At 43.4% G+C, this 15,438-nt stretch overlaps 2 protein-coding genes across 4 annotated transcripts in view; one reads left to right on the forward strand and one right to left on the reverse strand.

Moving 5' to 3' along the window:
- YDJC (YdjC chitooligosaccharide deacetylase homolog) overlaps positions 1 to 15,438 on the reverse strand; it is a 75,707-nt gene that overhangs the window by 39,346 nt on the left and 20,923 nt on the right. The gene's annotated exons all lie outside the window — the stretch shown is intronic.
- CCDC116 (coiled-coil domain containing 116) lies at positions 3,064 to 15,093 on the forward strand. Its single transcript, XM_054006733.1, has 4 exons — positions 3,064 to 4,244; positions 5,898 to 6,491; positions 9,528 to 10,418; positions 14,051 to 15,093. The coding sequence occupies exons 1-4, from the start codon at positions 4,185 to 4,187 to the stop codon at positions 15,089 to 15,091; spliced, it is 2,586 nt and encodes an 861-aa protein (XP_053862708.1). The 5' UTR covers positions 3,064 to 4,184; the 3' UTR covers positions 15,092 to 15,093.

The raw sequence follows: 15,438 nt of genomic DNA on the forward strand, positions 1-15,438 counted from the left end.
AACTTTAACCAACCTATTGAGCTCATGGAATTAAGTTGAAGTCACTGAATTCAATAGGATTATTTGCATGCCTAAAGTTGCTTGTGAGCTTAAGTGTTTTCCTGGCTCAGGGGCTAGCTCACTTTTCCCAGAGATCTGTTAAACTCCTGATTAACAATAGCACTGTCAAGGGTTTCCTGCATTTTGGAAGGTCATTTGCCCAACAATTAATGCTTCCAGCAAACTGGGAAATCTGTTTGTTTGTACATGCTGACATTAAAATGCATTTTGTTTTTCTGTTCCCTCAGCTGCTGTGAGTTAATGTTCACTTGAGATGATGGTGGTTGCTAAATAGGACAGGATCTTTTCCCTAGGATAAAATTTACTTGAAATGAGTGTGTTTCATAAAATATGAAAGACATTTTAATGAGATGATGCACGAACTGTTTTTAAAATGATAGAAAATATAATTTTCTTTTCTGACCCAGTCTCACTTGTTTTACGAAATATATTTCATGACAGTTTAATGGCTCGCATAAGAATGTTGGATTTTAAATGTCTTTCTCTCCCTTATTTTTAATTCCAACAGCTTTGGATGCAAAGCCTGTTTTGGCAATGTCAGCTCATCTGTCATTATCAAGCACTGTGATAGAACCTAAATAGAATAGAGTAGAATTATTAAAAAAACATAATTACTCCAGGAACCGAGGGCCAGGTCCATTGGGACCATGTTTCATACAATTTGACAGGAAAGGTGAATTCCAATCTTTAGTGCAGTGGTTTTCAACCTGTGGTCCGCAGACCCCTGGGAGTCCACAGAATATGTCTAAGGGGTCTGTGAAAGGTTGTCATTACCCTACAACAGCGGTTTTCAGCCTGTGGTCCGCAGCCCCCTGGGGCTCCACAGACTATGTCTAAGATTTCCAAAGGGGTCCACAGCTCCATACAACATTTTTTAGGGGTCCACAAATGAAACAAGGTTGAAAACCACTGCTTTAGTGAGATAGGAGCGCATATTTTCCCATTCCTAGGGAATGCTTCTTGAAACAAATCCATAAATAAATCACATCAGATAGCTCAGTGGTTTGAGCATTGGCCTGCTAAACCCAGGGTTGTGAGTTCAATCCTTGAGGGGGCCATTTAGGGAACTGGAGTAAAAATCTTGTCCTACTTTGAGCAGGGGGTAGGACTAGATGACCTCCTGAGGTCTCTTCCAACCCTGATATTCTATGATCAAAGAAATATGGCAGCCCAAGAGCTCCAGCCTGCATGAGATGGTGACTGGGCCTGAATTCTCCCCACATTGATACAGCTTTTGCTGCACTAGAATATACCAGTCTGAGCTGAAAGTCCTGTGCCCCATGCTGTATATGTAGGTTGTTTTCAAATGGGTGCTTTTAGACATTCAGATGCCCCTTAAAGGGCATGGAAAGTAAAGTGTTCTGGATCTAGGCCCACTACCATTGGAGAAAATGGCAAAACTACTATTAACTTTAATGAAAGCAGGATTGAGTGTTTTACTGGATGAAGGTGATGATTTTGTGCTCATCACACATAAAAGTAACAACCTTGAAGAAACTGTGGTATACAAGCCAGCTTAGCTGGTAGTTCATCGAGGATGGGTGGGTTAGTGGGATTTTGACAGGAGAAGTAGCCCCCAACCACTCCTTTCTTCTTTGCCTTTCCTCAGCTTTCCTCCTTCTGCTGCTCTTGCACTGAGGCCCTAAGCCAACACTGTCTTTAAGCCTTTCCGCAGATCACTCATAAGTGGTGAGAATGCAACACTAGAGGCAAGTTGCACCTTAAACAGCTTTCTTCTTTCCCCTGCCCGTTCCTCCATTTCTCACTGTTTCACTTTGACTGGGGGGGTACTTACATCAGGGGTAGGTCACAGCCCTGACTCCTTCCTTCTCTCTTCTCTTCTGATCCCCCTGCCATGTCCCATCTTGATCTTCTTTTCAGCCTTTACCTGGCCCCTTCCTTTCCTCGCCTTTTCTCTTCCCTCTCCCTCTGCTGGGAATATCCTATCTTGTGATAGGATTGTGACATCAGAGGCAGTTCCCCCTATTCCTCTCCTCCATTTCTCTTCCCCCTTTTCCTTGTTTCTCTCTCTCTCCTCCTTTCTCTAGAATTGTCACATCAGAGGGAAGTCACAATCTGGAACAGCTCATGGTTGAATTGTGGCATGGTAACTAGAGGCCACCAATTCATTTCCTATGCTCACCTAATCCTTGCTCTTGGTGGGACTGCTCAAAAGGAGGCTAGTTGTCACACTCTGTTTTGTGATAAAGGCAGTTGTCTGCAAGGAACTGGCTTGCAACCATAGGCGCCAACTTTTCCCGGCGCCAGTGGGTGCTCGACCCCCCTCCCCCCCCCGGCCCTGCCCTGCCCTGACTCCACCCCTGTCCCACCCCCTCCCCAACCCCATTCCAACCCCTTCCCCAAAGTCCCTGCCCCAACTCCACCCCCTCCCTGCCCCTATTGGACTCCTTCCCCAAATCCCCACCCCGGCCCTGCCTCTTCCCTGAGTGCACCACATTCCCCTTCCTCCCCCTTCCCGCCCAGTACTTGCCGCCGTGAAACAGCTGTTTTGCGGCGGCAAGTGCTGGGAGCTAGGGGGAGAAGTGGGGACACCACGCACTCAGGGGAGGAGGCGGAGGTGAGCTGGGGTGGGGGGGGCGGGGCGGGGAGCTTGGCTGCCGGTGGGTGCAGAGCATCCACCAATTTTTCCCCGTGGGTGCTCCAGCCCCGGAGCACCCACAGTGTCGGCACCTATGATTGCAACCATGAAGTCCTTTCACATAGGCCTCCATAACAAATATGTCTTCAAGTCCTCGTGTAGGTCATTATCTGGTAATGACTTTTGGTTCCTAACAAATCAAACCTAATTTGAAACAGCATCTGAGAGGTGAAAGGCTCCATATTCCCTGAACCATTCATTTTCCTCAAGTTCAGTTCCTAGTCTCACATGGTGGGGGCCCCCAAATTTCAACTGGAAAAGGATCAGGCTCTACATCATTTATCTTTGGACATATTTTCAAACTTTTAATGCACAACTATGCATCCTTTCATTTTATGCAGAGCATTCTTTATGATTTCTGAAGAATATTAAAGAGAGATGATTGTTAGGATCAGTGAAATGAGAGCTTGGAACTGCTTTTTCACCAGCCAGGTCATGCTATGTAAAAGAATGGAATCCTCTATGCAAATGCACAGAAACCACTATGCAAATGCATGGAATCTTTTGCACAAACAAATAGAATCTCCTGCATAACAATCACTGGGGAAGACTGCTTGGAAGAGAGGGTGGGGTTGTGATGTGCTTAACTCTCTGGCTTCCGTCTAAACCTTTCGAGTCAGGTTTCTCCCTCATGGTTGCAAGGTCTCGTCCACTGAAACTCTGCTGACTTCAGAATTAGGCACTTCCCATATTCAAATCTTATGGAACTGAAAGAAATCGTAAGGAACCGAAGTCCTGGATACCACACTCTCTAATTGCTCGGATAGTTCAGCCTTTACAAAAGTAGCTGTAAGTATTAAATACAGCTGGAAGGAGTAAATCTGTTTGCCAGAACCTGGGAATGGGCGACAGGGGATGGCTCACTTGATGATTACCTGTTCTGTTCATTCCCTCGGAAGCACCTAGCACTGGACACTGTCAGAAGACAGGATACTGGGCTAGATTGACCTTTGGTCTGCTCCAGTATGGCCGTTCTTATGTTCTTATCTGCTGGTAAGAAATGACCTATAGCACTTAAATATTTGATGGCATTTTGATGTTTTAAATATGCTATAAGGGGCTAAATTCTGGGGTACACTGGGGTAAATCCAGAATGGCTCCAATTATTCTGACACTGTTTTATTGTCCTTGTGACAAATTCATTTGATATAGAAATGTGCTTGGATTTTCTTTTAGACTTTCTCCTGAGGTACTTCTAAGGCTTTTGGATGGGGTGAGTGTGCAGAGGGAGATGGCGGGGGTTATTTGACAGATGGTGTGAAATCCTGGCCCCACGGCAGACAATAGCAAAACTGCCACTGACTTAAACAGGGTCAGGATTTCACCAGTGCTGTGTATCTCTCATCCCTCGAGAGCCCTTCTGTGTGGGAAACTCTTTCCAGAGCCTTGTGCAGCTGCAGCAGGAAGAGGAAGAAGAGGGAGCTGCAGGCAGGAGAGGACGGAGAGTCGCTGTCCTTTCAGCACCATGGTGGGCCGCTACTACTCAGGCTATTTGGCAGATGATGAAGATCTTCAAGGAGCCCAGGTAAGAAACAGAGAAAGAGAAAACATCCCCTTAGCTTGCATTTCTAGGGACACATCCTGCCATGGGTCTACACAATGGGGGTTGTGGGCCCTGGGCCTGCAACATTTTCCTACCTGGAGTCACCACAATAACCTTTTATTTCCAATCCCACGGGAAAGATTTCTGGTCCCTCTTATACATCCATTCCCACCCCACAAATTTTATCTTTGTCCCCCCACCGCCCTAACACTCCCAAATATCCTTCATACACACCCCTTGCTCCCCATACACTTCACCTGCCTCCCCCACTTACCCATGCACCCAACACACTCACATACACAACATCCTCACTGCTCCACATGTGCAAGTCATCCTTCCCTGCCAGTTTACCCCCTCACCCACCTCTATCCCCACCACCACTTGCACTGCCCACACTTGCACACCTTATCCTCAGACACACACAGCAGATGCCCCAGCCCTCTCATACACTATCCAGACATACCTTAGTACCTCCCAGCAGACCTCATCTTCACCCCTATATACACCAGTATCACATACATGCTCCTTGCCCCCTTCCCCTTCCACCCTGCACACACCAGAGTCAGCCTGACTTGTCCTTTGGGCCTGGTTCTCCACTCACTGAGACTGGTGTAGATCAATTGTAACTCCTGTGAAGTTGCAGTGGTGTGAAAAAGGTGTAAAGGGAGGAGAATCAGGCCTATATTTTGCCCATGATATTTCTGTTCGACTTGCTGTAGGTAAAACGTATGTTTTGGGCAGGGGGGCAGTGTGGGAGGAGAGAGACGACAAGTAGCTTTTGTAAAGAACAGGCTGGTTATTACAGCTCATCACAATGTCTATATTAATGTTTCCTCAGCTGAGTGAGATGGTTTCCTCTTTTGGACTTATATAAACTTTCAACAATCCCCATTAATGCATCAGTTTTGACACTTGGCCTGTCCACACCTGCAACCAATGTCAGGGTCACCTTCAAAGTTGTTCACCAGAAATAACGTTTAACCTTCTTTCCTTGCAAAGTGAATATTAGAATCACAACAGTTAGAGCTGGCAAAGGAAAGTGTCAAGCACAGAGACAGGCGATCTGGGTTCTCTGGTCCCAGCCCTGCTATTGACTCACTGTGTGAGCTGAGATAAGTCACTTAACCGCTCTGTGCCTCAGTTTCCTCATTTGTAAAATCGGGGTGATAAAACATTCCTTTCTCATGGGCTGTTGTGAGGTTACATTCACTAATGCTTGTAAAATTTAGAGATCATGGATAGAAAGCACCAGGAAAGTGAAAGGTATTCTTAAACGATTACTCTCTTATTAATCAAAGACTTACTAAATAATCTAGTCCTTCCTCCTGCACATGCAGGATTATTCCAAAATTGCATCCCATGAAGTGGGCTGTAGCCCACAAAAGCTTATGCTCTAATACATGTGTTAGTCCCTAAGGTGCCACAAGTACTCCTGTTCTTTCTGCGGATACAGACTAACACGGCTGCTGCTCTGAAACCATCCAAAATTAGTGTAATTTCTCGGGCTTTACTATGGAGTTACAATAGTTACTCGACAGTTAAGACTGCAAAAGCCAATCTAGTTTTTCAGTCTCAAGCAATGGGGCTTCAGATCTTCCCAGTCTCCTCATTAATGACATTCCCTGCTTTGCTTAGTTACAGAGAGACAAATCGTCAAACAAGCCAACTGTCACCCAAGTGAGAAAAACACATGACTGGAAAGCCCTGCTGAGACCAACTTCTCCCTGTGGATCACCAGCTGTTATGGCTTTTAGCACATTTGAGATTGACAATAAAGTGGAGGAAAAAGGGAAGCAGGATGATCCCATCTCTAATGTCCACAGGGCTGCACAGGATTTCTCCAATTTTGTGGACTTCTTGGTCGACATGGATGCATTGGACAGCCTCCAGCAAACCATGGAAGAGGCAATCCGGAAAATAAGGGAAGTAATAATGGAGGATGAAGAGGGTTTACTTGATTTCAAAGAGGATGTCAGTTCTAGTCCAGAAAGTGAGTCTTGGACCATCTCCTGTCGAAAGCAGTGTGATTGTTTCAGCTCAAGTCATTATCCCTCCACATCCAGTTCAGAGGAAGACTGCAAGGAATGTTTCAAAAGCAAGGCCGGGGATAAGCTGGGCAGTGAAACCAAACTCCAGAATCAGTGCATGCTGGATAAGTTTGTAGCTCAAGCCCCAAAGAAAGAAACAAGGAGGAGGACAGAAGAAGTGGCTGGGATAGTCCACAAAAAGGTATTTCTACTCCTCTCTTCTAATTCTCTGGGCACTAGGACTCTTTTCCGTAAGATTAAAGTAGGAAAGAAAGTACTCCCAATTTTTACTTGACACTACTTTTATAGTATCATAGACATACACAAGCAGCAAAATTCTGCCCTTACCAGTAGGTGCCTCACTGACAGGGGAAGAGATAAGGATCTGTGCCCGCTATTTACTTAGCGCAAGAATCATTCTGCAAGAGTGTGATGGAATGGCTCAGGGCAGGCAGCTTCCAAGCACATACTTTTCCTCCTTTTCATACACAGTTGGGGTAGCACATACCAAGGAGCATGTACGCTCACCAGCTGGGGACTTGGCCATGCCATCTAGTCACCAGATCATATCCCATGAGGCCTGTGCTGTGCTTGCCTGTGCAGACAAACTCCCCCACTCTAGTGCTCTGTGGTGTGCTGGCTGCTTTGTAGAGGTAGGAGGTAAGAGGTTTCTTATGCCTTGTTCTTCCACCCCCAAGCTAGGTTACTCATGCAGCACAGCACTGGATTTGACCCATAATCTATCACATATCTAATCCATATGCATTTATAAGTGTCCGTGTATCTAATTTGCCTTTTGCATGCACCAGTGCCGTGAATACACATGCAAATGCACTAACTGCACATACAAATTATGGGTGCAAATGCACACATGTTTTTGTGTACACATGCAGTTGTGAATACTTGCCATAAAAGCAAGGCAATTCCAAGTTCCAGCTGAAATTTCATCCTGAACTTTCTCCTTTGGGCTTCATGTTAGTCTACCATAAAGAAATTCAGGGAGTATGTGTCCCCCTTTTTTGAAGGGCATTGCATTATCTAGGCACAATATGGTGAGTTAAGAATGGCATAGCCATCTCTGAAATTAAACACAATGTAGAAGAATCCAGCTATTAAAAGAGCCATGAATTCTCTGCACCAAAGCTATGCATTGAAGATACAGGGAAACCTGGTTTATGCCATTAGCCAAGGAACCACCAAAAATCATTGCAGACTAGAGATCTAACAAACCAAGGTACAGAATTGTGATAGAAACTTTAGAAATATTTTACAGTAGTTGCTGAAGGGGTGGAGCTGTTTGGCGTGGATGAATTCTGGGTTCTGTTCCAGGTGTTGAGGGGAGTGTATTCTAGTCATTACAGACCCATCTGCCCCTGTCCCACCAAAACCTGACCACTTTTCACCCTAGTCCGTGTAGCTGCTTCTTGTCCCAGTTCCCCCCACACACATCCTTGACTCTTCATGCTTGTCTTCCTCCTCCATGTCACAGTGCCATGTCTCAGTGCCTCTCCACTCTCCCTCAGCTCCTCAACACATCATATCCCCCATCACTACCCCAGGCCTGACTCCTCATCCCTCTGTATTCCAATCAGGCTATTTCCTCCTCCTTCTCCTGGGTGACAGGGGAACCACTGAGACCACAAGAGAGAAAGTCTCCCTGCTCTCAGTTCCTATCCCCAGCATTACAGCAGCCCCTGGAGCAATTGCCAGGAGAGTCCTGCTCAGCTCCTGCATCCCTGTGCAAATGGACTGTTTGCAGAATTTAGCTGCCAGACTCTTAACAAGTCTCTGATTTACTTATGCAAACTGGGATTTTCAGAGATTCATAATTTGACCAAATTTGGGTCTATTTTCATGGGGACAGCAAAAGGCATGTCCCTGACACCAAGGTCCCCCTTCCCTGGCCTTCTCCAAAGCATGAAGATGCTAGAACTTGTCAATGAAACAGCTATATTAATTTTCTAATAAGGGCAAAACAGCATATTTTTCCCCATCTCATTCTGAGAAATGGCTGAATATTTTTTGTCGAAATTTTCTAAAAACAATTCATCCTGAGGCAGACACCAACCATGGAAAATTTCAGCCTGAATGGTGAAAGTTTGGCAAAATTATAAACCACTGAAAACAGGGTCTTATAATAGAAAACGTTGGGCAACCTTACCCACTTTGCTTTCCAGCTTCCAGCTTCCAGCCTCACTAAGTACAGTGTGTACTGCCTCATGTCACCACAGAAGGCTCCCTAGTCCTGGCCTGGGCTGCATAGTCATGGAAGGGACTGTGGTCTGCACTACAGATGTGGGCTGCCGCTCATCTCCTGAGCTGGCGTGGGGGCCCTTCCTTTGCTCAAACCTGTTGTGGAACTGCAGAGTTCCCCTGGATGGGTGTTCCACTGCTTTTCCCTTCACCACAGTATGCACTTTGAGTAGTCCCAATGAAGCTAACTGGTACTATAAACTGTAAAATAGGGACATAAATTGGAAATGGGCCAAGAAAGTGGAGTTTGGGTCTGGATCTGATTTACTCTAAAGGTTCAGGTGTGGGCAGCATTGCTACCCCAATGGTTCAGAAACCATGAATCATGTACCTAAAAATCACATATAATTAATTTGTGATTCTTTTTATTTGCCTTCTGGTTTCTTTAGGGTGTACTTGGGTCACATTTTCAGGCTCTTCTCTACAATCATGATGCTACAAAATTACTTATTTAAAAATATGAAATCTCAGCTTCTCCTGTATTCACATGACTCCAGGAGCTGGGGCTTCAAGCATAATACAAATATCGCAAGATTTGTGATAAAATTGCAAAAGTTGGTAACAGAGTATGAGGCCGAATGAAAGCTGCAGTTCAGGCTTTGATTTTATTATACTGCAATCTTGCAATTTTAAACCTAAGTGCTGGAAGAACAATTCCACCCTACATGCAGCTAGTTCATGGGAATGTTCTCATAAGAGTTGTGTTGCATCCAAACAGAAAATAGGCCTCTCTGGTTTTGGATCCATCCCAGAACCAATATTTGAAAAGGACAGGTTCAGATACAAGGATTAAACTCCAGTCTTCATTGAATTTCACAGGGGTTCAGATTCAAGGACCCATCTCTCAAATCTGAAATGGGATTTGTCTATTGAAACCTTACCTCTTTTCCTTCCTTTGCTACAATGTCCTAATGCTTCCTTTTGCTTTTATCCATTACATTATTTACTCTTTTCAGATCTTCACCTTCTTTCTGTTCTGTTACAGAGTGTTACAGAAAAATCAGCTGATTATTATTTCCGTCAAGAACACTTTCACATTTGGGCACAACTGGCAGAGTCTTCTGTTGGCCTCCATGGACAACGAGCTACATCAGATTTTTTCTCTAAGATTAAGAAGAAAGATAAGTCTCAGTTTGAGAAAGACTCATCTTTTGATACTAAACACATTGAAAAAGAAATCACAAATGTCCAGAAACGACCCACTCCATCTGATACTGCTCTCTATTATCCTGGTCAGCAACCATTTGAAACGCTTGATTTCTTAGAAGAAAATAAATTATTCTCTGCTCTTCAAGATATTGTAAATCAGGCCATTCTAGAATTATTGAATACAACAAAGAAAGATGGATCCCCTTTATTTAACATGGCCGATGACTCTGGCATTACTGGTGATTCCCAACCATGTGGTGATGATTTGAATGTAACAAGTCTCTATGAAAAAAGTTCTTCACCTGGAAAAATAGATGAGTCGACTCAAACAGCTTCAGAAAATGCAGAGAAGGGAAAGACAGAGGAGGAAAAGACAGAAGAGGGAAAGGAATCCAAGTCAAAGACAGGAAAGAAGACATTAAAAGAATCTACACAAAAATCAAAACATAAACCACAGTCACTTCATAAATCCAAGCCAAAATCACCACTTGAGAAACCTCCATCCAAACCAAAATATGTGCCACCCCCACTCCCTAAATCCAAGCCTAGGGCAGTAGATGAGGCACCTCCACCCAAGGCAAAATATGTACCGCCCCCGCTCCCTAAATCCAAGCCTAGGCCGCCAGTTGAGAAACCTCCTCCCAAACCAAAATATGAGCCACCCCCACTTCCTAAGCCTAAACCAAAGAAACCAGCGATGGTAGAAGAGGAACTTTCATTTTCCCAGGTACCTTTGCTTTTTTTAGCTCAACCAAATTATTTATAATCATATATCTGTGGAATACTTGAGTACTGTTATCATTCCATAGTGCTTGGTGCTGTTTATACCTACTTCATAATGTATGAGGTCTATTTAAGAATCAGGGATGAATTAACTCATTTTGCCTAATTTCATGCCCACTTGAACAGCATGGACTCAAAACTCAGATTCAGTCGTTATAGGACTGTGTTCAATTTAGGAGAGCTCACAGAGGTCACTATGCAGTCCTCATACTTCAACCACGCAGGAGCAGAGTTGTGTGAACAACTGATTTTTTAGGTTGCTGGCAGTTCTGAAAAATTGAAAAAAAAATTATTTGGTGTCAACCCGAAACCAAAACTTGTTGGAATTTTCAGTGAATCAAAAAGTCGAAAACATTTTAATTTTGAATTGAACAAAACTCAACCCAAAACTAAACAGTTCATTTAGATTTCAGGCTTTTTTGTTTTAAATAAAGGCAAGGGAAATTTGGAAACAAAGGGCTGGATTCACAAGCGCATTTTGGAGCCATTTACAAAATTGAGGAAATGGTGTTAGTGGTGCCTCTGCCCCTTTAACCTTCTATCCCAATGCTCAGAGCACTCACTTGGGATGTGGGAGACTCGGTTTCTAATTCCCATGCTGGATCAGGGACTTTGGTAAATTAGATCAGAACCTGGTCCAGGGGAAGGGCGGGAGGCTGCACAGGGTAAATGAAGGGAGGAGTTGGCCTTTGGTGGTGATTGTGGTGGCTTTTACTGTCATGTCGGGTTTAATATTAGATGGCTAATTTTCCAGTAAGAAAATGTTAAACTCGGGCCCTGATTCTGCAAGGAAATGCATGTGGGCAGACTCCAGAGTCTTCAGTGGGACTCTGCATAGGTGCTGGAGTATCTTGCAGGATCAGGACCTAAATATGCATTTAAGGCTAAATCTTAGTCCCACTGAAGTCAACTGGAGTTTTACCCTATATCAGGGATTCCCAAACAGTGGTAGGTGGTCTTGTTGGAAGTGATACACTGTAACAGGATGGTCTGTCCCCTCTAAAAGCGGGAGGAGGGGAGCTGAGGCCAGGCAACCTTTATTCCATCACATGACCCCTTTAAGGAAAAAGGTTTTCAAGGGAGCAGTAGACTAGCTGGGGAATAGGACCAAGTGTTAATCAGGTAGCTATCACCTTAACATGATAAAACCTTGATGTTAGATGGCTCCCAGGAGGAGACAGAGGGCAGGCCACTTGGAGAGGAGAATTACAGGGAAGCATCCCTAGGATGGAGCCTAGAAACAGAAGGGAGACTGGCAGGCTAAGGAAGCCTGCCTTAATCACTCCACAGCCTCACAGAGGAGGGCTGTGGGGGCCTACACCAAAGGGAAGAAATGAATGAGACCAAGGGAGGTTTCATGGAATAAGGCTGGAACCTGGATACTGGTGGGATGAGGAAACCTGTTTGAATCACAGCACAATCCCATGGAGAAGAGCTGTGGAATCCCTTAACCAAGAGGAAAGAATTGTGAGGACAGGAGGAGGAGACATGTAGGAAAGACAATCCAGAGAGAATCCAGGGGCTGCGCACACACACAGCACCAGAGCTCCCCTGCACTCCAGCTGGAACCACTAACATAAGTCTAACCTCATTAGAGCTAGCCAAGAAATGGTATTCATATCTCGTGACATTTTTCGGGATTTCAAAAATTTTCATATTTCACATCAGGACAAAACTGAGAACTTTCAAACACTCACATAAAACTGTCCCACAACAACAAAGTGAGAAACCTCTGCCTTCGCTCAGATTAGCCAATAGCCTGTGAACAGGGCATTCACCTGTGATGTGCACAACCTAGGTTCAAGTCCCTGGTCTGAATCAGCCAGACCAGGGATTTGTACCTGTATCTTCCATACCCAAGGTAAGTCCCCTGGCCACAGACTATTCAGTGGGTGGGTCTTTCTCAATATCTTCAGGTGCAATTGTTCAACATGGTATAAATCAAATATGCAGTAGAGCAGGGACTGGAACTTGGGTCTCCTACATTTCAAGTGAGTCCCCTTGTCACCAGGTTATCATGGGGTTGGTCTCGCTCTTGCTCTCTTTGGTTTTGACTAGAAATTCCATCCTGGATTTGCAAAATCTTTCCCAGCAAAAGTTTTGTTGAAACTGGTATGAAAAGTTTCAATTTTGACAAACTGGCATTTTCTTATGAATAATGGTTTTGTCAGAAAATTCCCTACCAGGTTTAAACTTCATGGCCTCTAATTCTTCCACCCAGACTCCCTCAGGCAAACTCTCTTCTCTTCTAATTTGCCCCAGGCAGATCTCCACCAGCCAAATTCAAAACTTATTTTACTGTGAATCCATAAATACTTACATTAAGCTTATTAAGGCTAAAATATATGTGCACAAAAAGGAGAAATTTGCATGTGGTAAGCACTTCAAACATCAGTGTTTTTAAGGAAGTGTACATATACCAATAGAATTTGGGAACCACTGCACTAGAGTTCAACTGGACCAAGATTTGGCTATTAATTAGAATTAATATTCATACACCACCCTTAAGTCAGAATGTCCAAACCTTTCTATATTTTAAATTAATTAATGTTCATTTACAGCTGATTTTACTCCATTCCCCCTCCTCTTCCTCATAGTCTCTCCTACATACAATGCAAATCCATTAACATTTGAGTCTGAGATGAACTTGGAGTCCATGGTTTTTGAAAATAGGTTTGTCTGTTCCTACCACAAACGGCTTTTATGCCACATTCTTACAAGAATTAGAAAATATAAAAGAGTTTGTAAAGTTAAAAGAGATTGGGAGGGGGAAGGAAGAAGGTGGGGAATCCCTAACAAAGAGTAAAATAATGGGATCAAACATACAAACACTTTGACTAAGTGGTAGGAGTGATGGTTTCATCTCGAATCCAAGTGACGGGCTCATCGCAGCAAAACTACTTCACAACTGCAGATGAAATGACAATGTCTGAAAACAAATTCTTAATCATTTTCTAATGTAAATATGTAAAGGAAAGTGCCCTAAGAAGGTATGTAGCATATCACATTCATGCAGATCACAACGAGCCAGATTTTTAAAGGTGCCCTCACTCCCATTGAAATCAGTGGGAGGTAGGTGTCTCAACACTTGTGAAAATCCCACTAGGTGCCCATCTGCATCTTTAGGGGCCTAAATACCTTTAAAAATCTAGCCCAAAATGTTGCATTCCCCCACCTTCAAATAACTAAAAGGAAATCAAATACAAACAGCAATCAAAACCAACATTTGGATGATTCCCTTCACATTGGATCTGCTGCAAAATATGCACAGCTGATAGAAAAAATGCTATTTGCAGTTAGGCTGGTGGAAATCCAGACTAACTCTATTGATTTCAATTTACACCTAACAGAGAGCAGAACTTGGCCCAAAGGGCTTGATTCTGCTCTCAGATTGGTATAAATCAAGAATAACTCCATGGAAATCCATGGAGATATACTAGTGAGTGGTTGCAGAGTTGGGCCCCATAGGTTTAAAACACTTAACTTACTAAATTTTGCATTTAAAATGTTGGTATTAAATAGACTTTTTAATGAATAACCTTTTTTTTCTGTTTTGCCCACTGAAATTATGGATAGTCTACTGGTCGTTTTCTTTCAAGACATCAGTTTTACAGACAGATTTTAAAAAAAGATCTATCAGGTGGACGCTTGAAAGGCAAGCTTTACAGAAGACAAGAGGAGATTGTTGACTTTCTTGTTGAAAATGCAGCCAGACATGTATTGTACAAGTATAACTATGAAAAGTCACTGTCAGAGAAACTTGGGTTTATTTCAGTTCCTGTAACAAAGATACTCCTTGAGATAATGTTTGGCTTTAAAAAATTAAAGGGCAGCGGCATAAGGTTATCATCACAGATTGATTGGGCCGAGGTATATCAGCAGGTACATGCAAAAAGACCCGCTAAACCCCCAAAGCTTACTTCAAAGAGTGGTGACAAAAAAACCGCTCATTCTAAACCAAAAATGATCACTGGCAAGGTAAAATTAATTGAGAAACCCAATGAACAAAACATCTCTTCTCTGCCAGAAATAACTGAAATAGTTCCTCTAAAATTCCCCGATGATATACCACAAAGTGGAGAGGATTTGCAAGGTCTGGATTCTGTGGAAGCCTTAAGACAAATGTCATTTTCTGGGAAGTCTATCATTCCCATTGATAGCCAGAGAAAATTATCTGCTGCTTTACTGGACACTGAGGGACAGAATTCTATAGAATCTTCTAGGCAATCCTTGTCTTCTCGAAGGGCTAGCATCACCAGTGAGAGCAACAGAAAATCACCGACAGTTTTATCAGACACTGAAGCCCAGAATTCTGTAGAACCTCTATGGGAAGCCTCATCTTCTAGAAGGACTAGCATCACCAGGGAGAGCAGCCGAAAATCTTCAACTGTTTTACTGGACACTGAAGGCCAGAATTCTGTAGAACCTCTACGGCAAACCTCATCTTCTCGAAGGACTAGTATCATGGAGGGGAGCAATAGAAAATCATCGACTATTTTACCGGACACTGAAGGCCAGAATTCTGTAGAATCTCTAAGGCAATCCTCATTTTCTCAAAGGACTAGCATCACAGGGGACAGCAGCCGAAAATCATCAACTGTTCTCCCCAAAATTTGAAACCCTACCAGTTTAAAATAAAACAAATATATTTGTATTTTATTGTCAAATTTCTTCTGTTTATTTGCATGTATTGCTAACACACCTGAATACCTATTATCGGCCCCACTCCACAAATGACATGTCTGTTAGGGGGCAGGGAGCTATACATTTCCAAAAATTCTTTGCAATCTACCCTTTCTTTTAACTACATCTAGCTCTCCTTGGGTGATTGACTCCTATTATGATGATTACTATTATTTATTATTTGTAGTACTGCAGTGCTTAGAGCCCCAGCTGAGATCATGGCCCCATTTATGCTAAATGAAGTGAGATAATAAAATTACGGTACTCAATCTGGAGAAGCA

The sequence above is a fragment of the Malaclemys terrapin genome, chromosome 16 (genome assembly GCF_027887155.1).
Source record: "Malaclemys terrapin pileata isolate rMalTer1 chromosome 16, rMalTer1.hap1, whole genome shotgun sequence".
Taxonomy (NCBI): Eukaryota; Metazoa; Chordata; order Testudines; family Emydidae; genus Malaclemys; species Malaclemys terrapin.